The sequence below is a fragment of the Rhododendron vialii genome, chromosome 10a (genome assembly GCF_030253575.1).
Source record: "Rhododendron vialii isolate Sample 1 chromosome 10a, ASM3025357v1".
Classification (NCBI taxonomy): domain Eukaryota; kingdom Viridiplantae; phylum Streptophyta; class Magnoliopsida; order Ericales; family Ericaceae; genus Rhododendron; species Rhododendron vialii.
Window position 1 is genome coordinate 28728921 of NC_080566.1, and position 24303 is coordinate 28753223.

The 24303-nt window shown below is 41.5% G+C and overlaps 3 protein-coding genes, 1 long non-coding RNA gene and 1 other non-coding gene across 5 annotated transcripts; 1 reads left to right on the forward strand and 4 right to left on the reverse strand.

The window, feature by feature from the left end:
* Nucleotides 1–1027: 1027 nt before the first annotated feature.
* LOC131304733 (G-type lectin S-receptor-like serine/threonine-protein kinase LECRK3) lies at nucleotides 1028–3690 on the reverse strand. Its single transcript, XM_058332074.1, has one exon. The coding sequence runs from the start codon at nucleotides 3551–3553 to the stop codon at nucleotides 1214–1216; it is 2340 nt and encodes a 779-aa protein (XP_058188057.1). The 5' UTR covers nucleotides 3554–3690; the 3' UTR covers nucleotides 1028–1213.
* A 2803-nt stretch (nucleotides 3691–6493) lies between these two features.
* LOC131304734 (G-type lectin S-receptor-like serine/threonine-protein kinase LECRK3) lies at nucleotides 6494–9095 on the reverse strand. The gene has a single exon (XM_058332076.1). The coding sequence runs from the start codon at nucleotides 8980–8982 to the stop codon at nucleotides 6646–6648; it is 2337 nt and encodes a 778-aa protein (XP_058188059.1). The 5' UTR covers nucleotides 8983–9095; the 3' UTR covers nucleotides 6494–6645.
* A 2860-nt stretch (nucleotides 9096–11955) lies between these two features.
* LOC131304735 (uncharacterized) lies at nucleotides 11956–13821 on the reverse strand. The gene is made up of 2 exons (XR_009192458.1): nucleotides 13057–13821; nucleotides 11956–12194 (listed from the first exon to the last, which is right to left on the reverse strand). It is a non-coding gene; the product is annotated as an uncharacterized LOC131304735 (long non-coding RNA).
* Nucleotides 13822–15907: 2086 nt separating this feature from the next.
* On the reverse strand, nucleotides 15908–19886 carry LOC131304736 (uncharacterized). Its single transcript, XM_058332077.1, has one exon. The coding sequence runs from the start codon at nucleotides 18287–18289 to the stop codon at nucleotides 16022–16024; it is 2268 nt and encodes a 755-aa protein (XP_058188060.1). The 5' UTR covers nucleotides 18290–19886; the 3' UTR covers nucleotides 15908–16021.
* LOC131305767 (small nucleolar RNA R71) lies at nucleotides 19155–19261 on the forward strand. The gene has a single exon (XR_009193326.1). It is a non-coding gene; the product is annotated as a small nucleolar RNA R71 (small nucleolar RNA).
* Nucleotides 19887–24303: the final 4417 nt, after the last annotated feature.

Below are 24303 nucleotides of genomic sequence, written 5' to 3' on the forward strand. Positions count from 1 at the left end.
TAATTCCACTTTTTTTTTTCTAGGTTGTTTATGGAGTATTGTAGTGGACTCTCTGGCATTGTTGGGACCTTTCGTTTGGATCTGTAGGGCATTTGCATTTTATTTCTTTTATCGTGTCAAACCACTTATGCACTTTTATTTATTAACTTTCACACTTTTATTTATTGGCCATTCATGATGAAATTTGGAGTTTGGAAAATACAATATATTATGCCATCTTGTTACAAGAAAATATTGGTTTAAGTTGCAGATTTTTCATTAATAAAATATCCAGTTTTCTTTTATTGGTTTTGAGTTGTTAGAATATTTTTATTTAGATTTCGTATTCCATGATTGCTTCATGGTTCACGGCCAGTCATGCTCCTGGATTTGGGATGTGACAGTTCGGGAGCCAATTTTTTTCAAATTTAGAAGATTTAGAATGTGAATTTAGTAGTCAAAATCCTAATGGTAGATTTACCAAACTAAACTCATCATACAAATCCAGACAAACGAAGTTGACTATACAAATTGGAGGGGCAAATGACTACTTGGTGCAAAAAGGGTCATGACTTTTTAGCCAATCGTTTTCGCTCAATACTTGGTGCAAAACCGAACTACAAAATAATTGCGGCAAGGTGGGATGGTGAAGCGCCTTAAGAGTACGGCACCGTGCAGCCCTCAATTGTACAATTCAAAAGTAATTTTAGGCGGTCCAAATTTTAACAGAACTCACTCTTGGATATTTCTTCTAAAATTCGGACAATTGCCGGAAGGGACAGTACTGGGTTCCAGATCCAAGTACTGGTTAATTAAACAAAAAGTGGCCACTTAGTTTTGGGACAAGAATAATTTGTTGACTCTATGAATATGCACTATTTTTACACCAGCATAGATAGGTCCGTGTGCTAACGCATCAAGAAGAAGTTGGGAACCCGCGACGCCGAATCCTATTTTTGGCTTCTGATTGCTCGTCAACTTTTTTTTAATTACTCCCAAGCCTTTGTTAATTACCTAGCCCTTAATTTCTCTTCCCTCAATATTTTTTATTGTTCTATGAGGACGTAATAATTGCATAAGCTTGCAGCCGAGTGAAAACACAACAAATAAAACTGGATTTTTTCCATGTCAATGACAAGAAATTATTAAACAATACTGTTAATCCTCATAATAAGCATACAAATTCGATCAAAACATGAATAGAAATAAAAATATATATATAATTACTTCATAATCATATGGCACTTAGAAAGGAAGTAGGACTAGGAGGTGTTGGGATGTGAACAGTTCCTTCAATCATCAACAAAACTTTCTTCATCGAAGGACGAAGAGATGGCTCATCTTGAATGCACCAAAGTCCCACTTTCACCATCCTCTCCAATTTGCTTATATCCATCTTTTCTTCCTCCCCAACCAATTTTCCCAATTCTCTGGCCTCATAACAATCGTATACCCAGTCTTCAAGCACAGCTTCGTCCTCCCTACGGCTCCAGTCCAGACACTTTCGACCACATATGATCTCCAACAACACGACCCCAAAGCTGTAAACATCCGCTTTCACTGTAATCGGCAGCCTCCGATGCCACTCGGGCGCCACGTAACCCCTCGTTCCCCTTATCCCCGTGAATGTTTTGGTTTGGTCCGGCGCCTTCGAAAGCTTTGCCAATCCAAAGTCGCTAATCTTGGCACAGCAGCGCTCGTCCATGAGTATGTTTTGAGGCTTTATATCGCAATGGATGATTTGGGTCTCGCACTCATCGTGCAGGTAATGAATGCCGCGTGCAATGTCGCGAGCAATTTCGACTTTTTCTTCCCAATTCGGCTGGGGCCTTTCGTGCGTGAAGAGAAAATCTGCAAGCGATCCGTTGCACATGTATTCGTATACCAAAAGCCTGTTCGGTCCATCGAGGCAATAACCGATGAGTTGGACTAGGTTTCGATGATGGGTTCGCCCGATTACTTTAATCTCCCTCTGGAATTCTCTCTCCCCTTCTGCAAACGCCTTCTCGAGCTTCTTCACAGCCACAACCTTTTGGTTGTACGGTATTACGCCCTTGTAAACGGTCCCAGATGCTCCTCTTCCCAACTCCTCTCGGAAGCCGTTTGTCAATTGCTGTAGTTCTGCGAACGTAAAGGTTCGCAGAACTATATCCCCGGTGAATTCAATATACCCTTTCTCCGAAATCTTTTTATATACCCAAACTCTATTTCTATAAATAAGAAATCCCGAAATTGTTAGCACCATGATTGCAAAAGTAACAAGTGAAGCTCCAATGATTAGGACGGTTTCTAATCGCAGCTCTTTCTTAGTTCTCTTGGGAGGCAAAGGCAGAAGTTCTTTTGCAACCTTGATGAAGGCAACTTGCGAAGTACTTAGCGATCTTCTTCCGTATCTCAAAGGAAGCCTTAGTTTTTTGCATTTTTTGTCCTCGCTGTATAACGCGACTATGCAATTACAATCCTCAAAACATGATTGTTCACAATCTTCTTTGTTGGTTACTTCGGTCTGCTTATAATTTTGGTCTTCCCATAACATGTTTCCCTCTCGCATCATAGCAAACCCGGCACTGCCGCCATTGGTGTTGTTGCAACTCGCTGTTGTGAAATTCATCTTGCACCCGAGACTCCAAATCTCGGGATTTACAGAATTGAAACCCGGGAGGCATCTGCAATGGGCCTCCGTATCATTTGTAATGCAATACCCGTTTAGCCCGCATAGGCCTATGGGGTCGCACTTATCCTCCGACGAAGTCCACATAACCGACCAATTGCCTTTCGGATCCAATGTAAGCGAATAGACTCGAAAGATTCCATCCGCATCGAGTGTCATGCGATAGATTTTTCCATCATTCGAGGATTCTGCTGCACTCAAATTCTTTATGGTGTTGCCACCTGTTTCGTTCAACAGATAGAGATGGCCTTTTTCATCAAGATTTAGTGTGATGTTATTGCCAGTTCCATTCGTCTCAGATGCCCAATAAACATACGGGGTGGCGTCCGGAGATTGCGCCGGGAAGGAGACGAGGTGCCCGTCATCTTGCATCTTGAGACGGAAAAGCCCGGTTGAGTGGTCGCCTTCCGAGGCACCGGAAAACAACTGCTTTCTGTTTAGGAGACGTTGGCCGGGGAGAATGGTGTCCGTTGGGTTATCAAAGCTCTGCCAGATTATCCTTCGAGCAGAGCTGTAAAGCACGAAATTGCCTGAGTCCAGCATGGATGCCGCGGAAATCAACTGAGTAACATCAGGTATGTATGTGTTTGGGGCTGGTGGAACGTCGAGAACGAGCCTTCCATCTGTAAAGGACAAGGTGGCATTGCTCGGGACCGGTGGATCGTCTCGGTTGGCAGTCCAGACCACGGTCTTTTCCGGAATGCCGGCAGAAAAAACCCCGACAGCGTAGCCGCTGCCTTGGCGGTAGAAACCAAAGGCGTAGAGGCCGGAGGGTGAGAGCCAGGAGGACGAGTTGGTTCCGGTAGGTGTTAGAGAAGAGCTTAGGCTTATGTTTGTGGATCTTTGTTGAGCTTCTATTGTTGAAAATGTGAGGAAAATGAGAAAGATTATGGTAAAAGCCATGAATATGAACGAACTATTTGGCTGGTTTAGTATTGTTTTTTGATATTTGGATTTACCGAAATGCAGGTTGTTATATAAAGGCCACAGCCTGTAGTCAATGGAAGAAATTGAAGTGATATGGGATCACGACTCTGCAGTCCGGTCAGTCAATGTTTAGGCCGCGTTTGCTTCAATGAAACCTAGCTATACCCCGTTCTACTGGCTTTGTACGGGACATATCACGGTGCCAATCGGTTTGCTGTCGTGTAAATTCGGGGACCGAGCATTTATTCACAGTTCCAAGAAATTGAAATTAATTTGTGTCCGGAACGAAAGTGCTGCGAATTAATTGAACCAAACCAATCCGCGGAGTTGCGCTTCAGTTCGCAGTTAATCTATGGTTCCAAATTATCTGTGTATGATGTCCCAAATAATAAGATAGAAAAGGAGCAAAATTAAAACTATTTGGGAACTTGTGGCCGGATTTAACTGTTACACAAATACACAAGTTAATAAGAAAAGAGAAATAATATATATCTACACTCATATTTGTATATATATTTATATATTAATGAACGGTTCGGTTCGGTTAATCAACGATTTCCTAGCGAAAATTCGTGGAATGAACCATATCTAAGGGTTTAAGGTTTTTAAAGTTTTGAATCCGTGTCCAGGCCGTTATCCACAGACCCGACCCAAAACGTATGGATCATTTCGGTTCAGATTGTTTTTGTTGTTCACCAATTTTTTTTTTTTTTTTTGCAGCCCTATAATTAATGGATGTCTCTTCCAAAAAATTGATTATATTTGAACAATAACTGTTATATTGTACTTAAAAGAATCTTTACTCATTCATAAAGAGTTAATTTTTAAAAAATCTGAACATTTTTCCTTTAAATTTTCAACGATGACAAATATTTTGAGAAATTTCAAAATAGAATAAGGACTGACAATACGAGATGTGAGAGTATCAAATAGTACAGGTGGGAGAACCGTGAAGCAATATTGTTCATGATTGCAGATACTTGACAAGAAGTTAGAATTGGAGAAGATTGATCATATTTATCGAGAATGGTACAAATGTGACGATGCTCTAGCCAATATAGCTTGTAATACCTCTCTAGATTTTAGTATTTTAGATATTACTCCGTTCTATATTAATTCGCAACAACGCGATGACGCTTATGGGGTTACTTACTTGAGACTCTTGTATGTTTCTTAAGTTTATTTAAGTACCTGGTTTATCAAAAAAGAAGAAGCTCTCTTCTAATTTGGCAATTTGGGATTATCTGAGAAGTAAAACCAGAAAAGGCTTCAAGTTGTTGTAAATTGATGAAAGCTAGTTTTTTTCGTCTATTTTTGAAAAAAATATAACAGCTAACCCATTTTTCATTAGATTGAAGAAGCGGAAATAAAAATTGAGCTTGGAGAAAGAGTAGTAATTGCTAATACAGTACTTTTCAAGAAAAAAAAACTAGTGAGTACAAAACAAAAACAAACAAAAAAGAGGCCACGGACTGAGCCTTTGCCTTGTTTACTGGGGTGGAGAGAAGTCTTTGAACAGACGCGTTGAAAAATCTCCAAGGCTGCTTTTGAATGTTGTTTAAATGACTGTAAATGGTTGAATTTGTGGATGCGAGATAGGCCACCTTACCTGGTTAAGACTTTTTAGCCTACGGTTTTCGCTCAATACTTTTGGTGCAAAATCAAACTACAAAATAATTGCAACTCAAAAGTCTTCGTCAAAATAACTACAAGTACCGGATGGCGGGATAGAGCAGTTCCTCAAAAGCACTGTACCGTGCAGTGCAATGTTCAATTTCATTATCCAAAAATATTTCGGACGATCTAATTTATTTTTTAAAAAAAAAAACTCTTTTAAGAAAGAGATATTTTAAAATCCAGATCACTGATTGCCACGATGGACGATCCGGATAAAACACTGCACCGTGTAACGTGTCTTGGGCGCTACAGTGTCCCCAAATCTACAAGAATCATTTGTTGACTCTATATATGAATATGCTCAATCTTTAGACCAATAGATAGGTCCGGGAGCTAACGTATCGAGTGAGATTTGAGAAGACGTTCAAAACCCACTACGCGGAATCCAATTTTGGCTTCTGATTGCTTTTATCAATTTTTGTTTAATTAATTACTCCCAAGTCTAATTACTAGTAGCTCTTTTCTCTTCCCTAATAAATATTTTTTTATTGTTACTGGTGTTATTTACGACGTGCTTTATTATACCAATCCTCACAGTTATTTCATCAAAACACGTACCCAGTTCACAACTACCCTCATACTTCTACATAGGCAATAATCACATCACTTTGGAGTCCAAACCGATGTTCCTAGAGAATGGCTTCGAGAGCTCCTGAATCACAACAAACCCAATGCCCTAGAATCTGAAAGAGGATAGTGGAGAGAAAGAAAAGAAAAGCAAGGGGATTAGGAGTTTGAAATTGCATATAAAGATTCAAACAAGTAATATGAGAGAGGCTTGAGGCGCTTCAGTTTCACTTATCAAAGCCAGGTGCTTGTTGCTATGGTATCCACTGATTCTCAAGTTTCTTAGTACCTTCAACGATACCAACTGGTTCTACTCCACCTAACATTGGTGGCGAGTACACGGCCATGGGTTGTAGTCGGTGAATTCGAGGAGGATTGAGAGAACTTCTGAGCGGCCGGGCGGTGATATTGAGCCCTGTAATTGGAGAACGCAGAGTTAAAAGATAAGAGAAAGAGAACGCCATGGAAAGCCGTACAAAGTGTCATAAATCTGTTAAAATGAAAATAATATCCCTCAAAAACAATAATCAAACAACATCCTCCGAACGGGTATTTTGCAGTTCAACTCGAAAAATAGCGATGGAGGAGCCATGGCAAAAACTTGCCCAATTCTCTTTTAGGATACTTTGTATGGATATGAGGACGTAATGATTGCATAAGCATGCAGCCGAGTGAAACACAACAATTAAAACTGCATTTTCTCCATGTCAATGACAAGAAATTAAATCATTACACAAATGTATAAGGTTAATCGGTTAATCCTCATACAAATAACATAAAAATTCAATCAAAACAAGAATAGAAATACTAAAAACACTTTACAATCAGATGGCACTTAAGAATGAAGTAGGACTAGGAGGCGTTGGGACGTCAACAGTTCCTTCGATCATCAACAAAACTTTCTTCATCGAAGGACGAAGAGATGGCTCATCTTGAATGCACCAAAGTCCCACTTTCACCATCCTCTCCAATTTCTTCATGTCCACCTCTTCTTCCTCCCCCACCAATTTCCCCAATTCTCCGGTCTCATAACAATCGTATACCCAGTTTTCAAGCACAGCTTCATCTTCGCTACGGCTCCAGTCTAGACACTTTCGGCCGCATATGATCTCCAACAACACAACCCCAAAGCTGTAAACATCTGCTTTCACGGTAATCGGCAGCCTCCGATGCCACTCGGGAGCCACGTAACCCCTTGTTCCCCTGATCCCCGTGAACGTTTTGGTTTGGTCCGGCGCCTTTGAAAGCTTTGCCAATCCAAAGTCGCTAATCTTGGCGCACCAGTGCTCATCCATGAGTATGTTTTGGGGCTTTATATCGCAATGGATGATTTGGGTCTCGCACTCATCGTGTAGGTAATGAATGCCTCGTGCAATGTTGCGAGCAATTTCGACTTTTTCTTCCCAATTCGGCTGGGGCCTTTCGTGCGTGAAGAGAAAATCCGCAAGTGATCCGTTGCACATGTATTCGTATACCAAAAGCCTGTTCGGTCCATCGAGGCAATAACCAATGAGTTGGACTAGGTTTCGATGATGGGTTCGCCCGATTACTTTAATCTCCCTCTGGAATTCTCTTTCCCCCTCTGCCAAAGCCTTCTCAAGCTTCTTCACAGCTACAACCTTTTGGGTGTACGGTATTTCGCCCTTGTAAACGGTCCCGGATGCTCCTCTTCCCAACTCCTCTCGGAAGCCGTTTGTCAATTGCTGTAATTCTGCAAACGTAAAGGTTCGCAGAACTATATCCCCGGCGAATTCAATATACCCTTTCTCCGAAATCCTTTTATATACCCAAACTCTATTTCTATAAATAAGAAATCCCGAAATTGTTAGCACCATGATTGCAAAAGTAACAAGTGAAGCTCCAATGATTAGGACAGTTTCTAATCGCAGCTCTTTCTTTTGCAACCTTGTTGGAGGCAAAGGCAGAAGTTCTTTTGCAACCTTGATGAAGGCAACTTGCGAAGTACTTAGCGATCTTCTTCCGTATCTCAAAGGAAGCCTTAGTTTTTTGCATTTGTTGTCATCGCTGTATAACGCGACTTCGCAATTACAATCCTCAAAACAAGATTGTTTACAATCTTCTTTGGTGGTTACTTTGGTCTCCTTATAATTTAGGTCTTCCCATATCATGTTTTCCATTTCTTCCATTGCGAACCCGGCACCACTGCCATTGGTGTTGTCGCAGCTCACTGCTGCGAAATTCCTCTCGCACCCGTGACTCCAAATCCCGGGATTTACAAAATTGAATCCCGGGAGGCATCTACAATCGGCCTCGGTATCGTTTTGAACACAATACCCGTTGAAGCCGCACAGGCCTTTGGGGTCGCACTTATCGGCCGTCGAAGACCACATAACCGACCAGTTGCCTTTCGGATCCATTGTGAGCGAATAGACTCGAAAGATTCCATCCGCATCGAATGTCATGCGATAGATTTTTCCATCATTCGAGGATTCTGCTGTGCTCAAATTCTTTTTGGTGTTGGCACCTGTTTCGTTCAACAGATAGAGAAGGCCTTTGTCATCAAGATTGAGTGTGATGTTATTGCCGGATCCGGCCGTCCCAGATGCCCAATAAGCATACTGGACCCCGCCGTTATTTTCTAACGGGTACGAGACGAGGTTCCCATCACCTTGCATCGCGAGATAGAAAAGCCCAGTTGAGTGGTTGCTTTCTGAGACACTGGAAATAAACTCATTCCCATTCATGAGACGTTGGCCGGGGAGGATGGTGTCCGTTGGGTTATCAAAGCTCTGCCAGATTATCGCTCGAACAGCGTTGTAAAGCACGAAATTGCCCGAGTCCAGCATGGATGCAGCGGAAATCGACTCAACATCAGCTATGTATGTGTTTTGGTCTGGTGGAATGTTGAGAACGAGCCTTCCACCACGAAAGGCCAGGGTGGCATTTCTTGGGACTGGTGGATCGTCTCGCTTGGCAGTCCAGACCACCGTTTTTTCTGGAACGCCGGCAGCAAAAACCCCGACAGCATAGCCGCTGCCTTGCCGGTAGAAACCGAAGGCGTAGAGACCGGATGGTGAGAGCCACGAGGAGTTGGTACCGGTAGTTGTTAGAGAAGAGCTCAGGCTTATGTTTGTGGATCTTTGTTGAGCTTCTATTGTGGAAAATGTGAGGAAAATGAGAAAGATTATGGCAAAAGCCATGAATGTGAACAAACTGTTTAGCTGGTTTAGGATTATTTTGTGATATTTTGAATTTTAGAAGTGCATGTTGTTATACAAAGGCCCCAGCTGGTAGTCTGTGGAAGAAATTGAAGTGCTGGATCACGACTCTATGGTCAGTCAATGTGTAGGGCCTGTAGGCTCTGGATTGGGTGGGTTTATGTATTTATTGATTTATTTTCAGTCTTGGGTTCCGTTACGCTAAGGTTCTTATTCTTTAACATTTATTTTTTCGCTTTACAAGACAGGTCATTCTCTCACAATGCGTAACCTTTTTTTTTGTTTTACAAGAAAGGTCATTTTCTCACAATGTGTAAATTAGTACTTGTTTTTTTTAGCGGAACGGAGCCTTAGTGCATGTGTCATTTTGTGTAGTCAATTCATAGGTGTTTTTTTTTATAGAAAGGCCACAGTCTGTGGTCCATGCAAGAAAGGAAGCTAATGGGATCACGACTCTGGAGTCTGGTCAGTCAATGTTTAGGCCCTGTTTTCTTCAATGAAAATTACTTCTCCATGTACCCGGTAGTTGCACGACTTTACAAAAGAAATTATTCAAGAAACATAAACACATGATGCAGATGGGTTTGCTTTCGTGTAAATTTGGAGACGGAGCGTTTACTCACCGTAGAAATTGAAATTCGTGTCCAGAACAACAGTTTTGCAAATTAAACTGAGCTAATTTGCAGAGTTACAGTTCGGTTCGCAGTTGATCTACGGTTCAGAATTATCAATGTATGATGTCACAAGTACAATAAGATAAGAAAGTGCAATTAATCAGTGAGTTTTTAGATTTTTTTTTATTATCTAATGAGTCATAATGAATGGGAAGAAATAGATAGAGAAATTTATTTAGTGTAAAGAGTAAAAAAAAAATTTCAAAACTTGTAAAAGAACAGTTAGACACTGACCGTGTCGTTCCGTGTCAAAAATAAATTTATAAAACCTTGGAATTAACTACTACTCCGTAGAATAATGGTCAAGACCGAGTATCGTTCCGACGGAGACAGTATGGCTGAGTTAAGACAAATTCGATTAATTTTTAGATTAATTCGGGCAAAAGAAGTTTGGCTGTTTGAATTTGGAGAATTTATTAAACTAAGAAAAATAATTAAATGGAAAGTTTGTAACAATTGGAGAGAAAAATCTAGGGTTCGAATCCACTTTGAACCGCGTAACTCCAACATGCATAGGCGAGATTAATTATTCGAATCAAAAGGGATTATTATTAGGGCTTGCAAACCCTAGCAATAATCTTCAAGAAAATAATTGAGTTGTTAAAAGGTAAAGATTATCCCATAGCACGGACCGTCTCAGAAGTATGGTCTAGCCGCCTAACGGCACGGCCCGTCTTACGAGTATAATCTATCTCAGAACTCCAACCACAATCAATGAAAACTATTGTATAATTTGTATTTGAAAGCATGCATACAAATACTCAATAAATTAAAACCATCAAAATCATTCCATTCAATTGAAACGGAAAGGGTTCTTAGTTATACAATCGATCCGAATAATAAACCTAAAACCCATACATAAAATAGAATTACTTGGTGCAAAGTTTCATCTTCCCCCTAGAAAAGGGGATTTAGCCGGCCATGGAGAAGAAAGATGTGCTTGAGATTGAAGGAACCATGGAAGTCCTGGGCAAATCTCCTTGTCACGCCTCTTTCTATCACGCTGCAGGAAAGAGTCAAAGTTCTTTTTTTTAATAAACTAAAGTCCTCTTTTTATATGCTGCTGCCGAAACTCTCTTTTCCATAAAGGAAAAGACTTCTTTTCCTATTGCAGCTCTTTCCTTGTGTGTGCACCAAATAATTGCACCAGGAAAGAATTTTCCTCCAGCCAAATCTTGGTCAAAGTTCCTTATACAATATTGCTTGGGCCCACGTGGATAAAAGGAGCACAAATCATAAATCCAATTACATTGGTATTTTATTTGCTCCACCGAATAAATGTTAGCCCATTGTAAAACCTTTCAATTTGCATGTTTTCGCACCATCGGTCTCCAAGGCCTACAAACACCACAAAATGCTAAAATATATCACGTAACAATGTAAACGGACCGACAAATCATAAATTAGATGGATTAAATGGGTGCTTTTCAGCACCTATCACACCCCTCAACTTACACTTTGCTAGTCCCAAGCAAAGAAAAGAACTAAACAACTAATGAAAGCAATGAAAGATAGGACATTTGAACTCCCGGGTGCTCCGGTAGGACGAGTTTAGTCTCGTAAAAGTGCAGGGGTTATCAGCAGTGAACACCCATAAACACGGGGAACCTTTCAACACAAAGAACACAACCTATCATGCAATTCATTGACATATCAAGCAGAGGACACAAAGCTACCACAAAGATATAGCAAGGCAAACATAGTTCCGAGTGCTAACAATTAAGAAATAAACTGTGGCACTGAAGCTTAGCGTGTGTGAATACGGGCCTTAATCACATATGAACAATAACCAACTGCTCTCTACGGACCGAGCTTCGACTTCAATTGTTACTGTGTCATGCACTCACAAATGAAATCACTCGAAACAAGGTGCATTATGAACTCTCGAGTGTGCGGTTTGGAGGTTACGTAAATGGAAAGCAAAATACTCCACACACTATGACACAAAAAGAACGCTTTATATAGTGGACACACAATCTCATGAACAAAATGCCAAGTATTGGAACTCTCCACCAATCAATCCTCAACCTAACACCCCTAAGATCAAACAGGACTTTATTCAAGGTCATAGCATTAGGGATGGGATAATGTATCAAGGCTAGGGTAAAAATAGATTCAAGTGTGAGAGAATAGGCGAGTATTTCAACTAAACGGGACAAATATGCAATGTGTATCCCGCTAACATTAATTCAACTCCACATTATCTCTCATTCCAACCTTTCAACATTTTTCAATTACAAAGCAACCATTCCTCTTTTTTTTACCCTTATCGGTGCCCCTTTTTCTCTTTTTTTTTATTGGATTTTGTTGTGTTTCTTTTTTTTTAAAGGGACACCACCAATACTCCACAAAATTCAATAATCTACCCAAAAATTAACCTTTACATTCTCGCCTTTCTCCAAACACAATATGGAAGGTGGAGCTAACCAAGAAAAGGCTAAATCTGTAAGGCTCAATGTGGCTCGCAAGGAATAAATGTGAACACAAAGGAACGAACTAGCCCAAATATCACGAAAGTGCCTATTGTAGGTGGATAAATTCAAGTAGTGCTTTGAACAGCACTGGAATGCAGCGGCTCCACGTGCCTCTTGAACGTAACCCTAATTTGTCAGAGAAACCCTTATCCTGCAAAACAGACAAGGAGTGAGCGCACCTTTGCCTCTCGTGGCAAAGGCCCTCCGATGCCTTTGTTAGTATTCCGTACTAATGATCAAACCCTAATTATCAGTAGGAAAGCAATAAGAATGCAGTGTATTGCGTACCTTTCACCTCTAGGTTTACCTCATATTTATAGATTTATGGATGCTTGCTGTCCAAGCATCCATGTTGCCATAGGATTCCTAACTCGTATAGGAAACCCAGGATATCAAGGAGTCTCGTTTCCTTTATCAGTTTATGGAAAAGAGTCCTTTTAGGAATCTTTTCCTTTAAGAGCCGAACATCCCATATTCGTTGGGTATCTTTCTCAGATCCTATATTCTTGGGATCTTTATTCCTTTATGGGACATGACTACTCTGGAACCTCCCAGAATGTTCCCTCAAATAGTACTTCTCTCTCTGTTCGGCCATCTCATGGCCGAACAGATGGCCTGGACCAATTACCTCACGTGTTACTGGTCCTAAGGAAACAATTTGAACCATATCCTTTGTAAGGAGCTCTCCTCCTGTTTGGCTCTCTCTTGCCGAACAAGTTTCTATGAACAGTGGCATCTCATGTCACTTTCCTTGTATTTGGTCCTAATAACGTCTCATGTTATTGTACCGAGAATCGTACAACCTCTCTGGACTATTGACTTCTCATATCAGTGGTCCACAGTGCGTTGACCCTTAGTTGACCATGCTCGGGCTCATTTTGCACCTGTTCGGGAATACCTCCCTACACCTATAATCCTCTCCCAGGGGTGTAACATCCATGTGACAAACCAAAACCAAGAGATAATGTTATGCATTCAAGTTCCAACACTCGGCGACCAAAGATGATGAGATTGACAACAAATGTGTTTCTTGCCATGACAAACAAAGAGTTTATTCAACACCACTCCAACAAAAAGCTTAAGGCATGAAAGCTCACTCGGGCATAAGTCTCCACTAATCATAGCCTTTAAAAACAGTTAAATCACAACTCACAAGCAATCAAGGCCCGACGTGCAATGTGCAAAAATGCTAAAACAAAAGCACCAATAGTCCAGCAAATGAAACTACTCTGCCAAAGAGATATCGAAATGGTAGCAGCATGCCCATACTCAAGTAATCAACAAGCGAGCACAACAGACAACAATCTCATGCAGAAAGGCTCCCATTTTTTTTAATTTTCAATTTTCTCAATTTTTTTTTCATTTTTAAACAAACTACTAAAGAAAGCACCCAAAGTATGCCCCACCCCCCAACTGAAACTAGTCACTGCCCTCAGTGATTACAAAGGCACTAAAAGAAATAAGGCAATGGAAAGAAAGAAAGAGGAAGGATAATACCTCGAGTGGAGAAATAAGCAGAGCAGAAAAGATATGGTGGCCGAGAGGCCCCCCAACTTGAACGAAACAACCTGCAATGCGTTAGTCTCCACTAAAACAAGATACAAAAATAAATTACAAAACTAACTGACAAAATAAAAACTAAACAAAAAGAAAAGAAAACTCAAGAGATTGCATAAAAAACATAAATAACAATTAAAATCTACCACTTTCTTCACACGAAAGACGCGGGTACTACTTTTCTCCCTTGCCAAAGACTGTGGTTCCCTACTTGTTGGAAGAGCAATATGCGTAGGATTCAACGATATCTTGAGAAGTGGTGCCATCATCTAATAGGCTGTCACTCCCTCTGAGGCTGCCAGATTCCTTACCCACCACTCGGCTTATGAAGCAATCTCCGCCAAGCTGGACACTAAAGTCGGATGGTTCAAACAAATTTCTCGTTGCTAACTACACGCCTGCCGCCAGACCCAACCTCCTAAGTACTATATACATAGCTTTGACAAGGTGGCTATACCAGACCGTTGGAAGCCGTTCGAGCACGGCAAACACTAGAGGTATCTCACCCTCCATGGATTTAAAGTCTCCTAGACTGCATTGAAAACTCAATTATTTGGATAAACCGGATCAACTAAGTCGACTTCCTCAATCACCTCCTCATTATAAATATCTTCCACATATGGTTTTTAAACGTTGACCGTTAACCTTAGAAACTTTACCATCCTGTGAATCTTTAATTTCAACCGCCCCATGGGGAAAAACTTTTTGAATTATGAAGGGCCCATCCCATCTTGATCTCAACTTACCCGGAAAGAGACGCAAACGAGAATTAAAAAGCCACTCTTTTTGATTTGGTTGAAAGGATTTTTGGACAATATGTTTATCATGAAAAGCTTTAGTCCTATCCTTGTAAATGCGTGCACTCTCATAAGCATCATTACGCAATTCCTCTAGCTCACTCAACTGGAGACGACGATGAGACCCGACAACAATCATATCAAAATTAAACTTTTTAATGGCCCACAACGCCTTATGCTCCAACTCTACGGGTAAGTGGCATGCCTTACCAAAAACCAACCGGTAAGGAGACATGCCAATCGGGGTTTTATATGCAGTTCGATAAGCCCACAATGCATCGTCTAGTCGTGTTGACCAATCTTTGCGGTCAGTCCTAACCGTTCTAGCAAGAATTTTCTTTATCTCCCTATTTGAAACCTCAACTTGGCCACTAGTTTGCGGATGGTAAGGTGTCGCCACCTTGTGGGTGATAGAATACTTACGCACTAGGGCCGCAAAATGCTTATTAACAAAATGGGTACCCTCATCACTTATGATCGCTCTCGGACAGCCGAAACGACTAAAAATGTTGCTCTTAAGGAATTGGAGCACAACTTTATGATCATTGGTTATCGTGGCCACCGCTTCCACCCACTTAGACACATAATCTACTGCTACAAGAATATACTCATTCCCAAAAGAATTAGGGAACGGTCCCATGAAGTCTATGCCCCACACATCAAATAACTCCACCACTAGAATGGAGTTCAATGGCATCATGTCTCGACGGGACATGTTTCCGGCACGCTGGCATTGAAGACACGTCCTACAAAACTCGTGGGCATCTTTAAAAAGAGTTGGCTAATAGAAGCCACTCTGCAACACTTTTGTCGCCGTTTTCTTCCCACTAAAATGTCCCCCACATTCAAGAGTATGACAAAATGTCAAAATACTATGATACTCACACTCGGGGACACAGCGCCGAATCACTTGATCCGCGCAATACTTAAAAAGTATCGGATCCTCCCAGAAATAATTCGCAACCTGAGAAAAGAATCGGTCCTTATCTAGACGGGACCAATGCGAAGGAATCTCACCAGTGGCTAGGTAATTAACAATAAAAGCATACCACGGAGGCCGAACTTGCGACACCTCAAACAATTTCTCATCGGGGAATGAGTCATGGAGAGGCACAATGTCACATGAGGAGTCAACAAGGATCCTCGACAAGTGGTCGGCCACAGAATTTTCGGAACCTTTCTTGTCCCGAATTTCAAAATCAAACTCTTGTAGCAACAGAATCCATCTAATGAGCCTAGGTTTCGCATCTTTCTTAGAAAGCAAGTGATGCAATGTAGCATGATCAGAATACACAACAACCTTAGACCCGAGGAGGTACGACCTAAACTTGTCTAATGCAAAAACAACAGCAAGTAACTCCTTCTCCGTAGTAGTGTAATTCAATTGAGCATCGGAGAGGGTTTTACTCGCATAGTAAATCGCATGGGAAACTTTGTCAACCTGTTGGCCAAGGACAGCGCCAACTGCATAGTCGGACGCATCACACATGATTTCGAAAGGTAATTTCCAATCGGCTGACTACATAATAGGTGCGGAGGACAAGGCATCTCTCAACTTGACAAAGGCCTTCATGCAGGCCTCGTCAAACACAAATGGCACATCCTTGGCGAGGAGATCGCACAAGGGTTTAGCAATCTTGCTAAAATCACGAATAAAGCGGCGGTAAAAGCCCGCATGCCCTAAAAAGGATCTAATCTGCTTAACAGAAGATGGGGGAGGGAGTCGCGAAATTAAGTCAACTTTAGCTTTATCCACCTCAATCCCCCTCGTAGACACCACATGTCCCAACACTATTCCCTCTTGAACCATAAAATGGCTCTTCTCCCAACTTAGCACTAAATTTTTCTCCATGCATCGCTCAAGCACCTTGCTCAAGTTACGGAGACAATCATCAAACGAGGTCCTAAAGACCGAAAAGTCATCCATAAAGACCTCGAGAAACTCCTCCACCATGTCAGAGAAAATAGACATCATGCACCGTTGAAAAGTAGTAGGTGCATTGCACAAACCAAATGGCATACGCCGGTAAGCGAAAGTGCCAAAAGGACAAGTAAAGGTAGTTTTCTCTTGGTCTGCAGGGTCGACAGGCACTTGATTGTATCCGGAATAGCCATCCAGAGAACAATAATAGCTTTTGCCCGCTAACCGCTCTAAGATTTGGTCAATGAAAGGCAATGGGAAGTGATCTTTCCTAGTCATGGAATTGAGCTTACGGTAGTCAATGCAAACACGCCACCCTGTGGTGACTCGTGTCGGGACAAGCTCACCTCTCTCGTTCTCGACCACAGTTATGCCCGACTTCTTGGGCACCACCTGAGTGGGACTCACCCACTTACTATCCGCGATGGGGTATATGATACCCGCATCCAAAAGTTTCACAACCTCCTTCATTACCACCTCCTTCATATTCAGGTTCAACCTCCGTTGCATCTCACGTGATGGTTTGGCATTCTTTTCGCAATTGATGCGATGCATGCACACGGAGGTATCAATACCCTTCAAATCTGCCACGGACCACCCTATTGCACTCTTATATTGCTTAAGCCTCTCAACCAATTGACCCTCCTGAGTGACAGAAAGGTCAGATGCAATAATAACTGGAAGGGTGTCGTTGGTACCTAGAAACACGTACTTGAGATTAGCCGGAAGTGGCTTCAACTCAAGTTTCGGTGGAGCCTCAATAGACGGAGGGGCAGTCTCATTGGAAAGTGCGGCAAGAGGTTCAAACTGCGCTGTCCATTTTGGAGGTGAATTATTAAGTAATAGATTCACCTCCTCGATGGACTGATCGATATCATACTCCTCATACCCAAAGTGTGCCAAACAAGCGGCCAACGGGTCATCGGTCAAAACATAAGGCAATGCCTCCTCCACCAAGTCCTCCACGACATCGACTGCGAAGCAGTCTTCCTCCAAGGGAGGGTGTTTTGTGGCCTTATAAACATTAAGCTTAAGGGTCATGTTCCCAAAGGTCACCTCCATCTCTCCACTCCTCACATGAATATTAGCATTCGCGGTCGCCAAGAAAGGACGACCAAGAATAATCGGAGTCTGCTTTTTAAGGGTTTGCACAGGTTCTGTGTCAAGGACTATAAAATCAGCCGGAAAGTAAAAATCATTAACCTTGACAAGAACATCCTCAACTACTCCACGTGGCACCTTAATAGATCTATCAGCTAATTGCAAGGTAACCGACGTGGGCTTCAACTCCCCAAGCCCCAATTGTTCGTACACCGAGTATGGAATCAAGTTGACACTAGCCCCTAAGTCTAAAAGTGCTCGCTCTATGGCATGCCTCCCAATGACTATATTAATAGTCAGGGTACCAGGATCTTGCATCTTAAGGGGAGCGTCTGATTGAAAAACAGAGCTCACTTGTTCGGTGAGAAGGACCTTTTTAGACACATTGGTTCGGTTTTTCCTCTTTTGAGTGCAGAGGTCCTTTAGAAATTTCGCATAAGTTGGGACTTGTTTGATGGCATTTAGGAGTGGGATGTTAATTTTCACTTGCTTGAATACCTCAAGGGTATCCTCCATAGATACTCCCCTCTTAGGAAAGGGAGATGGTGCATTCAAACATGATGGGAACGGGGCTTTAGGCACATAGGGTGGTACCTTAGAGCCCGCTGACACAGAAGTGGGTGATGCAGGTGTGACTGGAGGGGTTCTCTTTTTACTCTGTGAACTCTCCTCCCCAAAGTCATCAGGGTCGGAAGGAGCCAAATGCTCTTTCGATTTCGTTTTCTCTGGTCGGGTTTCGACCTCTCTCTTATTGCGCAAAGTCATGATTACCTTAGCATCAGCAAGAGGCGGGTCATGAACCACAAACTGTCCTCCAAGGGGTTGGATAGGCTGACTGGGCAACCTACCTTCTTCCCTACGATTAAGTGCATTGGCTATTTGACCCACTTGGGTCTCGAGCCGCGAGATGGACTGGGTATTAGAACGCACTTATTGTTGGGTATCAATTAAATGGTCAAGCGCTTGCAACACCTTGTCCTCGAAGGATGGATCCCGCGTGGATTGGGTGGGTGCTTGGCGATTTTGTGAGCGATAGGCAGCTGGATTAAATGGAGTATTAAAAGGCCTAGGCTGCTGGGCAGAGGAACTACCCTGCTCTTGCGATCTCCATGAGAAATTAGGATGTTTGGCCCAACCCGCGTTGTAAGTATTAGAATACAGATCATTACTTAGTTGGGTGAAACCTCGTGCATTAGCGTACCCTTGTGCAGCATTAACCTGCTCCTCCACAAAAATAGGGAATTGTGGGGCCGCAGGACAGTCAGTGATGAAATGGGCCGGACTAGCACATAAAGAACATGCCTCCTGAGAAAGTGGAGGCTGTGAGGTGGCCGGTCCCATACAAAGAAGCTTTTCAACCTTTTCAGTCAGTATTTCGACTTTGGAATTGAGGTCATGAGATGGTTTGATCTCATACATACCTCGTGGCTTATCAGAGCCAGTAGTGACTGACTTACCTCTCCTCTCAAAAGAAACATTTTGTAGGGACCCTTCGCTCATAGTTTCGAACAATTGCCAGGCTTCCTTTTCACTTTTAACCATCACAGAGCCTCCACATGAGGCATCAACCATCACACGATGTGGCAGAAGCAGCCCAGAATAAAAACTTTGTACTAATTGCCACTTAGGTATGTCATGGTGCGGACACTTACGAATGAGATCCCCATATCTCTCCCAAGCCTCATAGAACTATTCATTCTCAGCTTGTTGGAAAGTGGTAATCTCTTGCCGAAGTCTGAGTGTTTTTCCTATGGGGAAGAATTTCTTAAGGAATGCCGCACTCATTTGCGCCCAAGATGTTATAGAATTAGTTGGCAAAGTACTAAGCCAATGTTTGGCATTCCCTATCAAAGTGAATTGAAACAAAATCAATCTCAATGCATCCATCAGGAAATTATGAATTAAAAGCGTGGAACTGAGGGCTTCAAATTCAGTGATGTGTTGATATGGATCCTCTTGAGCTTGCCCTTGAAACTTAGGGAGCATTTGGAGTGTACCGGGCTTAATCTCATAGTTGTTAGCCATGATGGCGGGTAATCGTACACATGATGGTGTAGTGTAAGCCGTGGGGGCGAAGTGTGAGTTGAGAGGGAAGGGGTTAGGTATCACAACCCTCCTCTCTCTATTTGGATCATCATCTGCCATTGTGACTAAGTCGGTCTTTCTATTACCCCTACGTCTCTTTTCCAAGTCAAAATTAAGAGGTACGAGTTCAGGTTCCTGTGATCGACGACCAAGCATGCAAGTTCAATACCCCTTGATTGTAAAAATGGGGTACTCCAGACACAGACACTAATTTGCCAAAAATAAGAACAAACTCACTGTGGGTCAACGAAATCGCTTTATATCACGGCACCGCTTCTTCACAGTGATGTTTGTTCGTTTTGTCGCCTTGTAACCTGTAGCTAAGACTACCAAAACTAACAAACAAAATAAAAATAAATACCAATGAACTAAACTAAAAACTAATTAAATTAACGCAACCGTGCAAACTGTCCCAGGGTTTGCAAGCCCTAATAATAATCTTCAAGAAAATAATTGAGTCGTTAAAAGGTATAGATTATCCCATAGCACGGACCATCTCAGAAGTATGGTCTAGCCGCCTAATGGCACGGCCCGTCTTACGAGTATAGTCTGTCTCAGAACTCCAACCACAATCAATGAAAACTATTGTATAACTTGTATTTGAAAGCATGCATACAAATACTCAATAGATTAAAACCATCAAAATCATTCCATTCAATTGAAACGGAAAGGGTTCTTAGTTATACAATCGATCCGAATAATAAACCTAAAACCCATACGTAAAATAGAGTTACTTGGTGCAAAGTTTCATCTTCCCCCTAGAAAAGGGGATTTAGCCGGCCATGGAGAAGAAAGATGTGCTTGAGATTGAAGGAACCATGGAAGTCCTGGGCAAATCTCCCTGTCACACCCCTTTCTATCACGCTGCTGGAAAGAGTCAAAGTTCTTTTTTTTAATAAACTAAAGTCCTCTTTTTATATGCTGCAGCCGAAACTCTCTTTTCCATGAAGGAAAAGACTTCTTTTCCTATTGCACCTCTTTCCTTGTGTGTGAACCAAATAATTGCACCAGGAATGAACTTTCCTCCAGCCAAATCTTGGTCAAAGTTCCTTATACAATATTGCTTGGGCCCACGTGGATAAAAGGAGCACAAATCATAAATCCAATTACATTGGTATTTTATTTGCTCCACCGAATAAATGTTAGCCCATTGTAAAACCTTTCAATTTGCATGTTTTCGCACCATCGGTCTCCAAGGCCTACAAACACCACAAAACGCTAAAATATATCACGTAACAATGTAAACGGACCGACAAATCGTAAATTAGGTAGATTAAATGGGTGCTTTTCAGCACCTATCAGACACATACACAAATAAAGAAAAGAGAATACCACCCACACTTAATCCAATACATAAATCTACATATAAATATCTCTACATATATACATGTTCATAAATGTATATACGTGTATATATAAATATATTGACGAACGGTTCCCTAGTGAAAATTCATAGAATGAACCATATTTCACGGTCTTAATTTAAAATTTTGAATTAATCCATATCCAGATAATCCACAAACCCGACCCAAAATGTACAGATAATTTCAGTTCGGACCGATTTCGCGGTTCACCAGATTTTTTGTTCAGCTCTAAAATTAATGGATGTCTCTTCAAAAAAGTTTATTATATTTGAAAAAAAAATTGTTTATTGTACTTAAAAAAATCTTCACTCATTTATAAAGAGTTATTTTTAAAAATTCTTAGTATTTTTCCTTTAAATTTTCAATGATGACAAATATTGTGAGAGATTTCAAATAGAAAAAGAACCCACAATACGAGACGGGGAGACTCAGGGGCGGACTGACATTGAGGCAAGGGGGGTTCATTGACCGCACTTAGTGCAAAATTTCTGTAGGAAGTAACATAGTTATGGGGGTATTTCTATAAATTTGCCCCATAGAATATTTCCCCCAAACATTTTGCCCCCATATTGCAACCAAACTACAATGTTGCCCTCTCTCTCTCTCTTCGAAAAATTTGGAGAATGGAGGAGAACTCACCCTGTGAAGGAAAAATCTAGAAACCCTCGAATAACGATCACCACCGCCGACGAGCTCGGCTGGAATTGGACCGGGAGCAGACCCGTTTTACAAGCGGGTAGTTTAGATCCCATTTTTCTTTTTTTTACAGAGTGGATTTCAACAACAAATACTCTATTTCTCTAAATACTTTTTCTCTCTACATGGATAATGAATATGAGAATGGAAATCAAAGTTTGTGGCTGTTTTTTGGAACTCATTGTTTTTGGAACATGGGCCACAAGTCCTAAGTGAAAGGAAATCAACATTTTATAAATAGATATCTCATTTTGGTTATTGTTCTATTATTTTTGTTATTTTCCGGGTCATTTTGTACAAATGCGAAATTATATGTTGTAGATGCTTGACGGCTTGACCCCAGTGCGATAAAATCCTGGGTCCACCACTACCGGGAGTATCAAATACTGGTGGGTGAACCGTGAAGCTCTCTTCTAATTTGGGAATCCGGAATTCTCTACTTAAGAAGTAAAACCAGCTGCAAAGGCTTCAAGTGGTTGTAAGTTGATGAAAGCTAATTTTTCTCGCCTATTCCTGAAAAATAAGATCAGAAAAAGAAAATTCAAAATGGAGCAGTACTTAACCCATTTTCCATTAGATTGAAGAAGCAGACATAAAAATTGAGCTTGGAGAAAGAGTAGTAATTGCTAGTACTTTTCTGAAGAAAAAGAAAACTAGTGAGTACAAAACAAAAACAAGCAAGAGGCCACGGACTGAGCCTTTGCCTTGTTTACTGGGGTGGAGAGAAGTCTTTGAACAGAGATGCGTAGAAAAATTCCAAGGCTGCTTTTGAATGTTCTTTAAATTAATGACCGTCAATGGTTGAAACTTGAAAGTGTAGACGTGAGATAGGCCACCTTAAGCGTGAAAAGGGCGGTGGATTGAGATGTAGGAAATAGTTCGAGGCACGCACAAGTGCCTGGAACACCCTGTATTATCAGAAAAAAAGAATGGGTCAAACAAGTGTGGAATACGACATCAATCCATCGTGGTAGAAGTCATTGCAACAGGGTTGGGTGATGAGAAAAAAAACCTGGTATTCCATATTTTCTAATTGTCTTTCAAAATAACATATATTCCCCTTTGCTTATAGATATGTGCATATATCTATAACTCAGAAGTGGACAATGTAACTCAGAAGTGGTGTGGCATCACTTTATTAATGGAATTCTTCGTCTTTATTTAATTATTTTTTTATTTTTTTGGAGAATGACTACCCTGCACTTTTGGAGAATGACTACCCTGCACGGAGAGAAGGAAAAAGGTTTGAGACCCCAAGGGAACAAACCTTGATGATTTGGATTTCGCCTCAATAAAAGGGAGAAGATGATTGGTTTTTGTTGGGTCCGAAGTGCTCCCATAAATTGGGTTACACAACGCCATACCCTGCAACTGCTCTAAAAATAAATTTGCGGGTGCGCATCGCTTGTCATAAAAAACTTAATTGAAGCCCTCTCTAACACCAATTGATTTTAGGAGAGATGGTGAAAAAGCGGTCCAACAAGCTAGCGGTGTTAGAGCGAGGAAGTCATGGGTTCAAATCGTGGGGGCGTCATTGTGAGTGAGGGATTGTTGGGCCCGGAGTGCCTCATGGATTTGGTTACACAATGTCACTCCCTACACTGCTCTAAAAATAGACTTGCGCGCGGTGTGATATCGAATGTCATAAAAGACTTAATTGAAACCATCCCTAACACCCATTGATCTTAGGAAAGATGGTGAAAAAGTAGTCTGACAATTTTGGTGATAGATAGGTCACCAAAATGATGTGGCATCACAAAGATAACCAATATTTACTTAGTGGTCAGTTAGATCGATTTTTTAAGATTAATAGAGAAGCGTATAATTAAGTTGGTGATCCAGACACTTGAGTTATAAGCAAGGCCACGGACTGGGGCACTGGGCCTTTGCCTTGTTTACTGGGGTGAGAAGTCTTTGAACAGATGCGCGTACAAAAATCTCCAAGGCTGCTTTTGACTGTCAAACGTGGAAAGGGCGGTGACTTTTTCGCCAATGGTGCAAAACCAAACTACAAATAAGTGCGACTCAAAAGTCTTGGTCAATTCATATGGGGCCGGACAAGAACTACAAGTATCGGAAGGCGGGATGGAGCAGCGCCTCAAAAGCACTGCAACATGCAGCGGTCGTCTCGCCGATGATCCGGATTTTTTTTTTAAAAAATTTAGGAAAGAGTTAATAACTCTTTTTCTTAGAAGAGTTATTTTAAAATACGAACTACTGATTGATGAGATGGACGATCCAAATGAAGAACTGCACCGTGCATCGCGCTTGGGGCACTACATGTTGGATTAATTGCCGTAAAACAAGAACGGATTACCTCGAGATTTTGCTATTAAAAACAGAATACCAAATTGTAGAACAACGTCTGGGTTGAGTCGCGGACCAGGTCGCTTTCTTTAAGACGTTTCGCGGCTCTGCCCAGATTGTGCAAGCAGTTCGTGAATGCTCCGCCGTCTCCAGGATAAATCAGCCCAGAACTTACTTCCTTTGCTTAGCCTGCTCTGCACAAAAGAAAACCGAAAAACAAAACACAATTCTACCTACTGCTCGAACTCAAGAGAAACCATTTTGTGGAGGGAGAGAGATGATTTTTTTTTTTTAGTATCGAAACCATTTCCGAAATGTTGTATTTAT